General features: G+C 38.7%; 1 protein-coding gene across 3 annotated transcripts in view; it reads right to left on the reverse strand.

Annotated features, from left to right (window-relative positions):
• Positions 1-15,502, reverse strand: part of side-II (sidestep II) — a 64,812-nt gene that overhangs the window by 33,138 nt on the left and 16,172 nt on the right. For all 3 annotated transcript variants that reach the window (NM_001299017.1, NM_001014485.5, NM_001414093.1), the window contains exon 3: positions 892-1,018. In NM_001299017.1, coding sequence (NP_001285946.1) covers positions 892-1,018 — 127 coding nt within the window. The remainder of the gene's footprint in view (positions 1-891; positions 1,019-15,502) is intronic.

Here is a 15,502-nt window from a genome sequence, read left to right on the forward strand (position 1 = left end):
CGGCGCAAGTAGGAAATCGAGTTCATGTGGACTAAAGCCTTCGAAAGTAAATAAAATTTTACCACAGTAAACTATTTCAAATGGGTTACACTAGATTAACCTGCTTTATGGCTTAGGGGATGCTTTATTCAAATTGTATTTTAGGGTGGCATTATGATTGACATTTTATTGGTTACCTTAACTAGGAGTAATAAATTAGTCAACCTCGTTCAAATCAATTCAAGCCGCTGCGACACAGCCTAAAATACCCTAAGCGAAGGCAAAAGCAATTATGTAGAGGAAAAAATCTATGGTTGACAACCAAAGGGAGCAACGTGGCGTGAAATGCCGTGAATGCAATTAGAAGTTAACACAGTGCAGGTTCTCAGCCAAGGGCCGTCAATTACGGCCACTTTATTATGGACCCGACTTTGGTTGACTTGCGATCTGACCTGCGTTTACTTGGCAATTTTACCGTAATTTAATCTTCGGTGCCCGTCGACGTTCTACTTGAATATTTTCACCGGCACATAATTCCTGTGGTTTGTCATGGCCCGAGGTTAATCACTCTAAATTAGGTAAACATAATTAAGTTAATACCCAGGCGCAGACAGAGGAAAAACAAAAGTCAAACGCAAAAAAAAAACGAGGGGAAAAAATGAAACAAAAACAGGGGACGCTAAGCTAAATCACACATCCTTCAAACGCACACTGGCAAACACACACACAATCAAACACACACACATATACAGGCATACTTAAAGAGGGGAAAATCATAGCATACTTATGTGCGCCAGCGCCCCAAACGATTTAAAAAAGGTACCAACTCTCGAGACTCTCGTTTGCATTTAATTATATGTGTGCCCAGGCCGAGACAATAGTCCAATTGAGATGTCGTCCTCTAGGACTCACCTATAGAGCGGTATGCCGGCATTATCGCGGAACCAGAGCACCATATACACATTATCCAGTGGCTCTGTGATGGGACAGGGCAGCGACACCGATTTTCCCTCGACGGCATCAATGTCCTTCGTTTTCACTGCGGTTTCGGGCAAATTATGTTGTCACGATTTTTGGTCGGTTTATTTTTTCGTATGCGGTTGGTCATCGTGAGCAGCAGCAACATCAACATCATCAGCGTCGTTATGAAAATAGAAAATAAATGCGTAAAATTTGTTAATTAAATGCTCCATTTTCTCCCAACTTTTCCCCATCGTATGCGTGGCTGCGCCGTTGCGAGTAAAGCTTTTAGCAATTAAATGTTGATGGCGGCTTAATTCCTACGTAATTACAAATGCGTAAATTTGAGCCGCCCTTTACGGCCCCAAACATTCCGCACCCATTGGCTTAGCAACAGCCTGCGGGCGGCCATGTTTATTTATTATGCATGTGCAAATGCGTGCACCAATGTTTTTTCCTCTTTGGATTCGACAGGCTTTTAGGCCCTTTTATAGGATCAAAACTTGCAAAGCTCAACAAGCAAAGTTAAAGTTTGCGTTGGATGGTGGAATAAAAAAAAACACAAGCGAAGTTAAAGCAAATAAGCAAATTCCATTATAGTAATTAATTTCATCGTTACAAACAAATAAAGTACCTAATTTTTTTTTCAATTAAAAAGGACATAGTCTGTATAATAATAATTAATGCCCGTGAATTGTTTTATTTCCCAATGTGCTTAACAAATGCCGCGCAAAAACGAAAATGTCAAATTTTTCACAAACGAAACGTTTTAAGAACTAGTTGACATATCACTGCATTTATTTATCTCGCTAAGTCAGCAGAAATTTAATTGTTTCTCTCTTAAATTCTACTATTTTATGGCTCTATGCGGCGTTTTAGCTGCAACAACATTTTGGCATTGAATCAAGCCACACAAAAGCGACAAAAACAACAATAGCTGTCACATGTGCTGCGGCTTTTGCTGCTTTTCTTGTTGTTGCCGCTGTCGCGCGTCATCTCGTATCAAATGCGTATAGATAAAAGTATATATAAAAATAAATAAAAATGTCTGCGCTGAAAATATTTCGCATCGTATCAAAAGCAAAAGAGGCCATAAAAAATCGCTGTAACATCCTTCACAAACGCCTTCCCCACACCCCGCTAAGCCTATCCCTTCCCGTTTCTCTTCGCCTTCTCCATTGACTTTATGTGTAAATATGAAAAAATGTCATTTTATTGCCACAATGCGTCGAAATTTTGTGAAAATTTATTGCGCATACGCAACGTTGTACAATAAATATGCGCTTAAATGCCCCCAAAATGTACGGGCATGGCTTTGGGTGTGAGATGGTGTGGGTGTGGATGTATGTGTTGTGTGTGTGCTTCAGTGTGTGAGTACGTTTTATGCTTTCTCTGTTTGCTTAGCACTGCGGCACAGCATCACAACCAGCAGCGCGACAATACAAAATACTTGAAAATCTTAAAACATGTGGCTGCTCTGAAGAATGTCAACGCTCATGGCAAATTGCTCAAAATCTTAGCAAAATTTGAGACCATTTTTGTTTCATTGTTAAAAACGCTTGACCAATGCAAATTTGAATATTTTAAACCGACTCAAAATTGCATTGGCCATTCATAAACATTTCCTAAGGAGGCAAACTTAAAGTAGTTCGTTTCTCAATTGAAATACAATTTAGAAATAAAATGGTTAATACAATTTAATTCACATTTTTTCACTATTCACTATCACCAAGATAATTTTTGTCAAATTTAATGTGAGGTACTTTTTCAGTTGATGGTAGCAAGAAAAACTAAATATTTTTATTTTAAAAACGAAAGTTCTTTGAATTTATAATAATCCCCAGAAAGCACGTACTTCTGAATTACTTAAATAAGGCAAATGTGTTCCAAAGAGATAAAATTTAGAGTTTCAGAAAAATTTAACACCATTTTTACAGTGCCATTAGTCTGGCAATCCGAACTGCTTGCATTCCAATGCATTTTCTAGGTGATGGTGCATCAAAGGAATGGCAAGGCGAAATGCATATCGTTGGATGCATTGCTAAACGACTGGAAACTGCTCAACCCTTCTCTGGCAATTTTCAAAATTGTCTGCTTGGCTCTCGCCTTTTTTGGCTGCATTTTTGTGTCGCCTTTGGTTTTGGCCTTCACTTAACTACAGCAGCCAGCTCGACAGCTCGTGCATGTTAAAAGCTATTTAAATATGCTCTCTTTGAATGCCTTGATTGGCTTACTTGGGCTCTCTCGCATCTCGGTATGCCATTCCTCCTGACCTCTGACCCCTCTAACCTACCCAGCTCTTTTGGCTTGACTGGCGTTCGGTTTGCGTTTGCTTTTGGCTTGCCTTGACTTGGCTGCTGACAAAAATGGAAAGAAAGCCAAATGAAATAACAACGAACGTAGATGGAGAAGTGAAGTGCTGGAGCTGCATAACCTTTTTGCATGAATTAACCCCATAACGACCAATGAGCATTGACGGCTAAAGTGATTTTGCTTATCGAGACCAAAGAAAGCGATTACCAAAGCCATTTGCAGGAACATTTGCGAAAAAACTGGCATGAGTTCTAAGAGTAAGCTCTTTAAGACATCTTTTTTATTTAAAAAAAGGGCTTAAAATTGTTTTTTTAGTTGTTTTAAATATTAGTTTTATTATTTACATATTTGTATATAAGTCATAGTTTATATGAAAAAATTGAATACACATTTTTAATAAAGCTTAGAATATGTTCAAAATTTGTTTCTCGCAAGCAAGCATTTCACTATCTAGCTATTTAAAAATTAATAATATTTCCCAATTAAAATAAAATCTTTTAATTTTTCATTGGTATATGCAAATTTATGCAGAATGAGCTTTAGCTGACATCTGCCAGATTGCAGCATTTCGTTGCAATTTGTAACCTCATCTCTTGCCATTAAAATCTGGCTAGTCTAGGGTTAAGCTAACCTCAATCAGTATCAGCTACGGCACACGCAGACACCCACACACTGGCATAGTCAGTAGACACAACAACCACCACAATGCCACGCCCCATCACATATCAGACCGCCCACTGCCACGCCCATTGGCAACACCCGCACTCAGAAGCTTTCTGGTGATGCAATTTCAAATGCAAAACTTTAATGGAATTTTGTGCTGGCTGTGTGCATGTGTGACAATAGTTTTGCACAACTTGACGCTCCCGCAACTTTTATGTCAAATGCATTTCGCACATATTTTGTTGCATATTTCGTAGTGCAGGGGCGGGGAGGCGAGAACTAGGCACGAGGATTAACTTCTTGTCATCCAGTCTTCTAATTGATATTTAACAAGGAGTCTCCAGTCGCCCAGTTATTTCTAGTCATACAGACATAATTGTCGAAGGACCTCGAGCCCAGCAATTACCTATGATGGTAAACTTAACCATGACGCAACTACTGCCTCTACTTTCTCCAACTCTACAGTTTAATATTAATTTCTTTTTTTTTTTTTTTTGCCATGTTCGGTGACATTAACACGTCACCAGACTGAAGCTCAGCGAGATGGAAGGTAGTTGTTTGCTGTGGCATTTTTCGATTAATCGTCGGCCTCATTAGTGGTGAAAATTTTTATGATGACCCATGGGGCTTAGTGGCAATTGCAGCAGTAGAAGTGGGAGTGGGCATGAAATTTATATCCCAGAGCAGTTTTCGTTGGCGTAGGGTAAAAGGTTGTATGTAAATATCAAATGAGCTTTATATAGAGTGAACTAGAGCGTTAAATAAATATAATTAACAGTATAAGCTAGGTATACAAAAAAATATCGGTATTTTTTAGTTGCTTTTTTTCACATTTGAAACTTGAATCCATAAGTACTATAAATATTTAATATAACGCTTTAAAATATGATGTTCCCAGAAAAGGCTTTAAAATAAATTCCTTTAAATTTCCCTTACTTGTTTTTCCCATAGCCTAATGAGCAATTTCCGACCACTTCTGTGTGCATGTCGGTTGACTTTTTGAGCCGCTTTCCCGACTGCTTCCCGTGGTCGGCATTATAAAAATTACGAGTATTATGGTTGGGTGTGTCCTGCGGTCAGGCAGTCAGTGGCAATCCTTTACGCTGAATTCCACTGTTTCTGGGCACCACCAATCCCTCTCTCTCTCTCTGCGCAAATAAATGTTTGTTGTGACCTTTTCCATTGAGTTGGATTATCTGATATTTTGCTTTTCCAATACCCTTGCTGTCTGTGACCCACTGACTTGCTCTTGATTGTCATCCGTAGCAAACGCTGTTTTGCAAAACTAAAATGCGAGGCAATAAAAAGGATGAACGGCAGACAGCCAGACAGCAGCAAGGAATAAAAAAGGTTTGCTTTTATTATATTATATTTTAAATTTTAACGAATTGAAATTTGGGCAGGACAAAGAATAACGACAAATTGGCAGACAGCCAACATGAAAAAAATTTAAATAAATTTGCCAAAGGAAAGGAGGCACAAAAAATCAACGCTGACTATCAGCTATTCAAATCTAATGATATTTTGACATAAAATTCAATTAAATTTTGCAAAAACCTTTTATTGGATTTGTGGCCAAAAATGCAAATCGAAGTTGCTGCCGAGGTATTCGATTAAGAATTGGAATATTTACGGTTTAACATGAATAACAATCAAATAATATTTTCTGGGCAAAGCGCTTATACTAGATAAAAATAACAAAAATGACTTAAAAGCTGAGTTTACATGATTTGATTTTTATTTAATTAAAAGCAAACATTTTTCTGTTATGATATTGTATGACAATATTTCTGCCCATTTATGTCCAGAGGTGCAGAACCCAATAAGCCAAAAGACAAATGTGCTTTCTCAGCTTCTCTTCGAAAATATCTCAATAATCATCAAAACTCAGAGCCAAAAAAACTGGCCGATAGCAAATGGAATACGATTGCACTTTCGAAATATACTTGAAATAAATTCAGCAGTATACGACTGTTAACTAGAAACTGTTGCAGCACCAAAGTCAAAATGGAATCAATTCCAATGGGTGCAGCAGCAATAACTGCCCGTATCCAATAAAATCAATATAGGGAACAGGGGGCCAACATCTGCATAAACAGCAGCAGGAACAGAATCCCCAGAAGCAAAAGAAGCAATCGGGGCAAACAACTAAGCCCAGTTTTATAATAAAGTAACAGAAATCTGTTGGATCGCCTTCACCAGCCACCCTCTGGCTTTTTGACCTGACCTGGACCTGCAACTTTGAAACAAGGCTTTGGGGTTTCCTGTTGTTGGATAGTTGTGGGCAAATCAAGTCACTTGTCTGCAGAGGCGACAGGGGCGTTTTCAATTTTATGCTAAACGCTGGCAATGGGGCATTTCTGGCCGAAGAGTAGTGCGGCCAGAAAGTTCAGAGGTGCTGACCATGTTGGGGGCAAAAAAAAAAAAAGCGAATATTGAATTTGTTTTAAATGGCAGGCATAATGAGACGACAGGAGTTGGGAAAAAGTTTCCGTTGTCTATTTCCCCACGAACAGCCGAGCTGCAAAGTCCTGGGGTTCAACAAGGTCCTGGTTGCGGCCAGAACAGGGCAAGCCAAGCCAGGACGAGCAATTTATGGCTCCTAGGGGTGCTTTCAATGATACCAAAATTTAAATATAATTTGTTTGGTTGACTTTTGTCATGTGAATCGAAAAAAGAAAAGATAAAATGTTTAATGGCACATTTATTAGATATTGGGTGGAACTTTTTCCCTTACCCATAATCGCAATTAAATACTTTAATTTAATTTGCAATGCAAGCGATCAGTAAGGCTTAACTACAATAAATCTGGGATAAAGAATTTATATTAAACTCTCTTGGCCCATGATGCAGTTAAAAATGAATATTTTTAATTGGAATTTTTATAGATTGTAAAATATTGCTTAAATATACATTGCAAGGTAAGCCCATTTGGTAAATTTTCAAAATATTTTGAACAAGATAAGCTTTTACTCGAATTTCTTTGGTCTTACCCTCTGGTGGATTTTCAATTGCGCCAATACAAATTTTATGTTTTCTTCGCCCCGTATGAGGGCAATAAAGTTTTACGAAACAAACTTAAGTCATCATGTGCTTGAGCTCGTTTTCCATCTCAGTCGGACTTTGGAGAAAAGTCTTTAAGCTGGTCGTCCTGGCTGAAGGCTGAAGGAAATTCGACTTAATAACCCAAGCCACCTGCGACCTGTGCCCCCACAGAGAGGTTATGGTATGGGCCAGAGATTTACATACTAACATACTACAGTGGTGAGCCACAAAATTCAACCAGCTCATAATCTTAAATCTGGGCAATATGATGAGCGAGAGGGAAAGGCAATGTCGAAGGAAGACAGAGAGAAAATGGCTTCAAAACTATGTGAGTTCTGGATCCTAGAAGGAGAAAAACGAGACTTTCGGCTCGGTTTCTGTTCCTTTTTGCCAAACACACACATAATGATATGCAAATGCGAATGAATAAGTGTGCTGAAGTGTGCCAAGTGAGCAGACTAACACTTATTCAAACATACACACTCAGACCCCTACACTGATAAAAACATCCTTATTTGTATGTCATACTTAATTAGTTGGTATACAATTTCTAAGGCAAATATGCATATACAATATTCAATATTTTAACTATTTCTTTTATATGCAATACATAACATAACTTTGATTAGTAATACTTCAACGATAGCTATGGTATTTATCTACTATTTATTTTAACAATTTCAGCTATATTATTTAATATTTTCCTGTGCCAATTTTTCGCTGTGCACTCAGAACATCAAAGCGAAGTCGAAGGCCAAGTCAGCTAGTTAGCAGCTAGTGGAATAGGAAAGGAACTCCGCCATTGGGTTCGACGTTAATGAAATGTGCAAATGTACCAATTGACCAAACCACCAGCCCCAAAACCTCCCCGAACAGCCAATGCCAATAGCCTCAAGACGCTCATTTAGTCATTTGCATATTAAAAGCTTTTGTCGCACAAAAGGTTAAATCAAAAGATAAAGCGTAATAATTTTTTGCGCCTTTTGGCTTCCTTTGCCTTCCCTTTTTTTTTTATTCTTATTTTAGTCCTGTGGCCTGGTCTTGGTCCTGGCCCCAAAGACCGTCCCCCCCCCCCCCTTTTCCGTGCGCCCCTGTAGTTGTTAACATGCGAATCGAGTCGCGTTGGTGTAGATGATTGGCTGCATGGGGGTGAGATGCGGTTGATGAGATTGAGGGTGTCGGCATGTGCGTGTCGATAAAATATTTCGCTTTGACGCTATGTAAACACTTTTGTGGCATTTCTGTGGAGTTCTTTCTGCGGGCCAGCGCCAGTTATGATTGAAGTAGAACTGGGGTCTGAGCGGGCGAAATGTGGATTTAGAGGGCAAAAAAGTGCCAGAAATGCGAATCAGAGCACATTTGAAGTTGATGGCAGTTGATTTGGTATATGTGGGTTGTAATGATTTTTATATGAACACAAATTGCACAGAAATATTTTGAATAGTTTGAAAAGAATTTAACGAGCGCGAGTCTTAAAGCATACCATTATTTGTGTATCTTTAAAGATAAACCATCTACATAAAAATACATACAAACAACATGAAGCAACATTATTTAACTGATATTTTATAATGCTTAACACCTACAAAGTAAATATGAGTAACTATGATGCCACCAATCACTGATGGATTATTTCTACAGATTCATCTATCACAAGGCCAGCATAAGCTCAATAAGCGGTCAATATTATATCTACAGTTCATATCGATTTATTTGTATTTATTTTTATGTCCCAATAGGACGACCGCTGAGGTTTCAGAATATTACGAATACTGTCCACAATTGTTATGTGTTAAATCTGGCGATGATCTGAGCAGACTTAAAATGCCACTACAATTGCAGACAGCTGCTGCCTCGAAATGTTTAGCTCAGCATAACACAGCGATTGTCAGCACAGAAGGCATACGAGTACAAATATAAATACACAGAAGAGTCTATATGCTTACATATATGTATGTATGTACATCCAATATCCATTCCATATACTTCCCGCTTTTATGGCCATAAAGTTCAATAGCGAACCCTCGCAGCAACAAAGACCAACCCCCCAAACCCACACACAGGATTTCTGCCGGCAGCTGTGCGAGCTGACATGATGAGCGATTTTAACACTTGTACGGCAATAGGTTTAAAGGGGCCGGGGCAGAAATATTGCAAATATTCAACCTACTTTCCCGTGACCTTACCACACCAACACCGACACCGCCAGCAGCAGCCAACAGCGATGGCATCAAAAAGAAAACCAACGGGAAACACCGATGTGTAGTTATTATGATGGCTTTTGTACCCCGAACGGTTTATGGCAGGAGGACAGAAAAAACCAGGGTATATTGGGTACTATGTGTACTATTATAAAATGAGATTACTCTTTAAGTTGAAGGCCTATGTCAAACAAACTGAAGATACAGTTCATTTGATTGTCAGCTCGAAATGCACTTTATTTCAGGATATTACCAATTTTAATTTTAAAAAGAGAAATATATATATATATGATTCAACTATTTTAAAATTAAAAAATATACAGCGATTACCTTTTGAATGATTGATTTTGTAATCATTCCTTTATTCGATTGTGAATTCATGACTACCCAACTGAAGTTTAGAGTGTTTATCAAATAATAACAAAAATATAAACGCTTCTATTTTATTGTTATGTGTCAGCAATGTTGTTTCTTGCTGTCGCCGATGCCACCGATGCTTCTACGGAGTCGAAAGCCACATAACCAACTGGCAATGACATTTGACAGCCCACACACATACACACACACACGCACACACATACAACTCTCATACAGGGATACGCGTAAGGACATGTTTACAATTCCAACTGGGAACCACCGGCATATGCGTATACATATAGCGCATACATGATAAACAACAAAAGCGAAAATAAGGAAAAAATGAAACCAAACCGTCATAAAAAAAGATAACATGTAATGTTTTTGTTGTTCGAGTCCTTGGGGGGATCCTTCTCAGTGGGCCAATGCCTTTGCAGTGAGCGTTGATTTGTTTAGCTCTGCTGGAGCAGCGTATTTACACTGAGGACTCCCCGAACACAATTACTTTTAATTTATTTGCGAGCCGTAAGTGCGTCCAAAAAATCCTTATAAGCACCAGCACTCTCATCTCTGCCAGGGAAATATACACGACTTGCGAATTAAATTTAATTAACTGTGTCGGGGAAAAAAAGGAAATAATTATAATACTCTTAAAACTTTAAATCCCAAGACAACTGCCAAGCTGTAGAAGAAAGAGTAAAATTATATCGTAAAGAATGGGGTCATCTGTATCTGGTCCATCTTCATCCGTGATCGTAATTGAATCAGCATTAGCTGCTCTCCTTCTGCTCCGGCTCGTTTATCCTGTACATGAGGTGCTGCACCATCAGGATATAATATAGTTGGGATGTCACGACACTAAAGTCAAACTAGCCAGCAAGAGGACTCCGGCACTCGCACACACATGAGACGGCGACTAACGAGGTCAATTGTAAGTTATTTCCTCTCCACCATCAGCACAGGACATCATATAAAGGAGCGGCAGGATAAAAAAAAAAACAAGCGACAACAGAAAAACAAAGCACGAGTGCGAAGAGTAAGCTGAGGTCCAGACCAGGAAATAGCCCAGCATGAATATCATTAATAGCAAAAGAGCGTTAAAGGTCATTGTTCCTGTTAGCCTTCCGCTTTCTAAAGAGGCAGCAGAAGTCGAGGAGGTAAAGCAGCCAGCTTAGACCAGAACGAAAAACTAACTCATTATTATGAGTCCTTTTCCTGGGCTCAGAGATGTTTTGTGAGGATATATGTGTGCACGGGATTTAGTAAAGGGGATTAAATTATGACATCCATGAAGACTTATTCTGAAGAACTGCATTTCCATGAAAGCAGTAACGAACTTGCACATACTTTAAGTTTTCTAAAAAGTTACATGCTTCATTGTTTTAACCAACAAAAGATTTTATAAAAACCTTCAATCACAGCTTGTACACAATCTTTGACTTTTAAGTAAATCCTACATAATTTAAAGTTATTTTCTGAACTCAAAACTTATAGCCATTTGTTCTTACGTACAATGCTCAAATCTAGTTTTATAAAACAATTTGCAGCCTAATGGAACAATTCTCGTTTCAAATACCATCAGAAAGTGCATTTTAAATTGGCGAAAAACAAAAACAGAACAAAAATGAAGCAAAACTATGAGTAGAGTGAAATTGTGTCACCTAATTTCACAACAGCTCTTGGCTACGCATTATTGCACAGGACAAATATCACACATACGCCCCGTATGACAAATTGTCAGACTGTGTTAGAGTGAAATAGGGACAGAAGGCGAAAGCGTATGAGACATTACTATGCACCTAAGCTTCAGAACAACAAGAGGAGCATTTGCATTGAATATGAGTTGCAGTCGGAGTTGTAGTTATTCCAGCTGTAACTTCCCCACACACGAAAAATGGAATTTTCTCTTTCGCTCCGACGAGACAGAGATATAATTGTATGCATATTTAATAATTCATAACTTTTTCTAGATCACCAGAAATATGAATATTCAGACACAACAAGAGTTGACGAAAAGTAGGGTGCAATAGTGGCAAAGTACAGTAGTCATCAGAGTCGCAAGATTACAAATGGTATGCAGTTGTCTGAGAAATTTCGTTTGCCAAAAACTTACCAAAAACAAAAAAGCAGCAGTTTTCTGTCTTATTTTTTTAGTTTTTTGTTTGAAGTTTGTGGCATCCTAATTTTGTCACCCCCACTATCTTCGCTTCTGTTGGAAGTTTTTTTTATAAAAGTTTCCCTGTCGTCAACATTGTCGCTGCTCTTCTAGCCATATCTGCAGCCACTATAGAGCTATACTATTATTTTATTCTTTTTGAGATTCAATTGTTTAAATTTGGGTCAATGTGTGTGTTTCGAAAGAGAAATGGAAAACGGCTGACTGACAGAGATTCCTCTTAGCTTTTGTCTCCGGGCGACAAGCAAACGAGCAACAAAAGGACATACGGAAGGACAATGGCAACCGAAACATTCCACATACGTGCTTTGTGTATATCAGTGCCAGGTTGAGTCCTATTCTGCTTGGGTAAAAAAAAAAATAAAATAAAACACCCACACACACCAAAAATACGTAAAGCCCAGAACGACAAATTTTATTTTATGCAAAATAGTTATGTGTGTGATCCGTTGTACAATATAAAATTTTGTTGTAAATGTTGCACGTTTTTGAGTGGGTTTTTTTTCTTCAGTTGCAGATATATTGATTTTTGCATTTTTAGGTCGCACGATGTTGGCTGCTCTATGTGTGTGTGCGTGTGTGTGTGGGTGGAGCGGTAAAGTTAGTCGGAGGTGCTGTGCGCACCACACACGTTTAATGAACACAGATTTATGATACGAGTCACCAAACTTGGCTGCAGCACGAACAACCCGTACTGGGAATTTGGGTTAAGGTGGCCTGGGCTCTGCTCAATTTGCCCTAAAATCTTTACAAGTTTAGCTCTCCTTCGAGCCAACCTAACGATTTCAATTTAAATTTATATATCTCTATAAGCGCAATGGCTAATTCGGATGCTTTGATCTTGCGGCCCCCGCAAAATGTTGTCTTAAAAACGCCCTTGGCTAATCTGACCCCATCTATAAACTGAATAACCCCAAGCGTTGCCTAGTTGTCGGCCTCACAACTCAACCCCAGGCAAATGCCAAACTTTAAAAACGTAAAAAAAGCAAAACCTGCTTGCTGCTTCTGGTAAGCATTAAATAAATTTTTAATAAAGTTTTGCCCTAGAAATTGTTATTTTTAGCTACAGACTCGGGCAGTGTCAGCGGGAGTAGTTGTGGGAGCAGATAAAATATGACATTTATAGCTGCCTGAATAAGTAAAAGCTGAACGCACCACGAGAGCTTGGAGAGCCGGGAAATCAACAGCGAGCTGAGTTTTATGTAGCTTATGTAACCCAGCGGGCGGGTGGATGAATTTGATTGTGGTTGAATATAAGTATATATACATAAATATTTCATTCAGGGCGGTGTCGGGACGGATTGAACCAAGTTTGTTTTACGACAAGGTGGAGTAATATGATGATGTATCCTCTGCCAGTAGAGAGATGTACATGAAGGAGTGGAAGGAGGCAAACCAAATCATCGACTTCGATGCATATTCAGGTGAAGCCACTTATTTGCATAGCCAAGCTTGATTCACGCATATATAAATATATACCCCATTGGGCGAGAGCCCTGTGAAGTTTTATTAAATTTTTGCCACCTTGGAAACCCGACACTTGGATATGTAAATTACACATGAACAAACAGCAGGAATATTATTCGGAGCTAACAATTCTACAGAGATAGAAAATTCTGCAATTCCTGGAAAAGCCTGGAAAAGTGGAATGTAAACCCTAATCATAGCTTGAAAACTACATATCAAATAAGTTAATAAATAAAAAGGAATCAACCTCAAATTAGGATACAGATCATTCAACATTTGCATATATTAAAAGATTTTTAAATATTTTATTTAGTCAAAAGTTTTTCTGTAAGTGTACACAACGGCACAAACCTAGCGACACAGGACATTTACGCCAACACCTTCTAATCAAGCAAAGAGCTTAAAATAAAGTAAAGCCAAAAAGAATGAAATGAAAGATATTATGAAATTTGAAAACACACCCTTAGACAGACACACAAATTCTACAAAAATAGCAAAAGGCACAAAGGATGTGTGTGCGGGTGTGTGAACATGTGTGCGAGACTGGCTAAATGGCAGCCCTTTTTGGCCAAAGCCAAGCACCAAGACAGAGGCGGAGATGGTATAAATATATACAAAGCACACATAACTGTCAACCTATCCTTATCCGCCCAATACACCCCCAGGACCTCTACCATCCTTTTGGTGCGTGTTTGTTAATGAAATGTTTGCCTTTCGCATTTAGTTACGCTACGTTAGACACTTTTGCTTATTAGTGCAAAGCGCAATTTAAACGTTGGCCAAAAGGACACGAGGCAAAGAGTGCTGAAAGAGGAAGAAGAACTTGGAATGCCCTTATATAAAGGGTGTTATAAGGCTATAGCCTAGTTAGTCAGAACTCTGCCATTTTAAGGTACTATTCCAATTTATGTTCCAAAAAATAAATCGAGTACAAACAGAAAATAAGCTGAAGAATAAACAGCAATTTTTAAAAAATCTTATATTTCATGTTTTAAGGCCAAAAAGGGTGAAAGTTGCACAACCCGCTCTATATAGTAGAGTATGTATTTATACATTACCAACGTTTAGGCGCCAACAGGCGACATCAGCAGCGAAAAAAAAGAGACGGAGACAATGTCCTTGTATTAAGTTACGACAAAGGCCAAAGGCTCTTGTTCATTTCTCTGCTCCTTCTTCTCTAACTTTTCCGACTTATTCTCCTTGTTTTTCCGACTAAGGTTCAAGGTTATAGACGTGTGGGGCCTTGAGTTCCTATTTTTTGTTTGTAGATTTGGCGCAGTGCGATAATTTCCACAGAATACGTAAAGTGTTGTGTGGTGTGTGCACGTTTTTTGGGCAATTAAAAATTAAATTGCGCATACATCACGTACAAAAAGGAAACACAGAGGAAGAAGAGACGCCGTGCCTGGCAATGACTTTTAAAGTTTAATTGGACTTTGAAAGCCGCTTTGGGATTCGAAACAATAAATCTGGGGAAGGCACTGTCAGTAATATTTGATAGACTAAGTGAGCACAAAGCAAAGATAAGAGAATAGTTTTGATTCAAATAAGCAGAAAAGAATTGATATATTCATAATTCCATTACGAATTCCATTTTGCCAAAAATCAAAGCATTTGTTTCAAGTGGTAAAACAACAGATGAAGGCTTTTAGAAATTTCAATCAAAGACTTCAAATGAATGTAGGCCACACTAGGAAATGAAAAGATTTTGTTTAAGTTCGGCTTTTTATTAAACAACGCAAAGTAAGATAACTGTTCCAGAAATAACCACTCATTCATCAATTTATATTTAATCCCTTTCGCTGAATTGCCTTCGATGGCCACCACTATAATCCCTTAGGCTACCTTGGCAATTTCAAGTTTCCTTGGAGGTGGCACTAAAAACGTCTAAACGTCTTTGGTTGCACGGCTAAGCCACAGCAGGTCGGAAACACCTGGACTGGCCCATAACCACAACAACCTCATAGAGCCGGCCCACTCTGCAGTTTATTTAAATTAAACCTTTTTTCACACAGGCATCCGCTTGGTTTGCTCTCCTACGGTGTATTTTGTTCGGTTTTTTTTTTTTCAATTAACTTTCTAGGCCAGCCGCAAAACAGCAACAAAATACAAGCAAGTAGACAAGCAGCTGTTGATGATAATGATGATGACGACGATGTTGGCGACGACCGAGAAGAAGACCAACAAATTGCAAAATCCCCTCCAAGCCATACCAAGCATAACACCTCGGGCAGGGCAAACATCTTTCAGCCCTTTGGGCAGGTGAGCTCAACTTGACTATGCACTCGGTGCGTATACTTAACGTAAAACCCTAAACCACTAAAACCACCAAAGGAAAACA

This window comes from Drosophila melanogaster, chromosome 2L (genome assembly GCF_000001215.4).
Source record: "Drosophila melanogaster chromosome 2L".
Lineage (NCBI taxonomy): Eukaryota > Metazoa > Arthropoda > Insecta > Diptera > Drosophilidae > Drosophila > Drosophila melanogaster.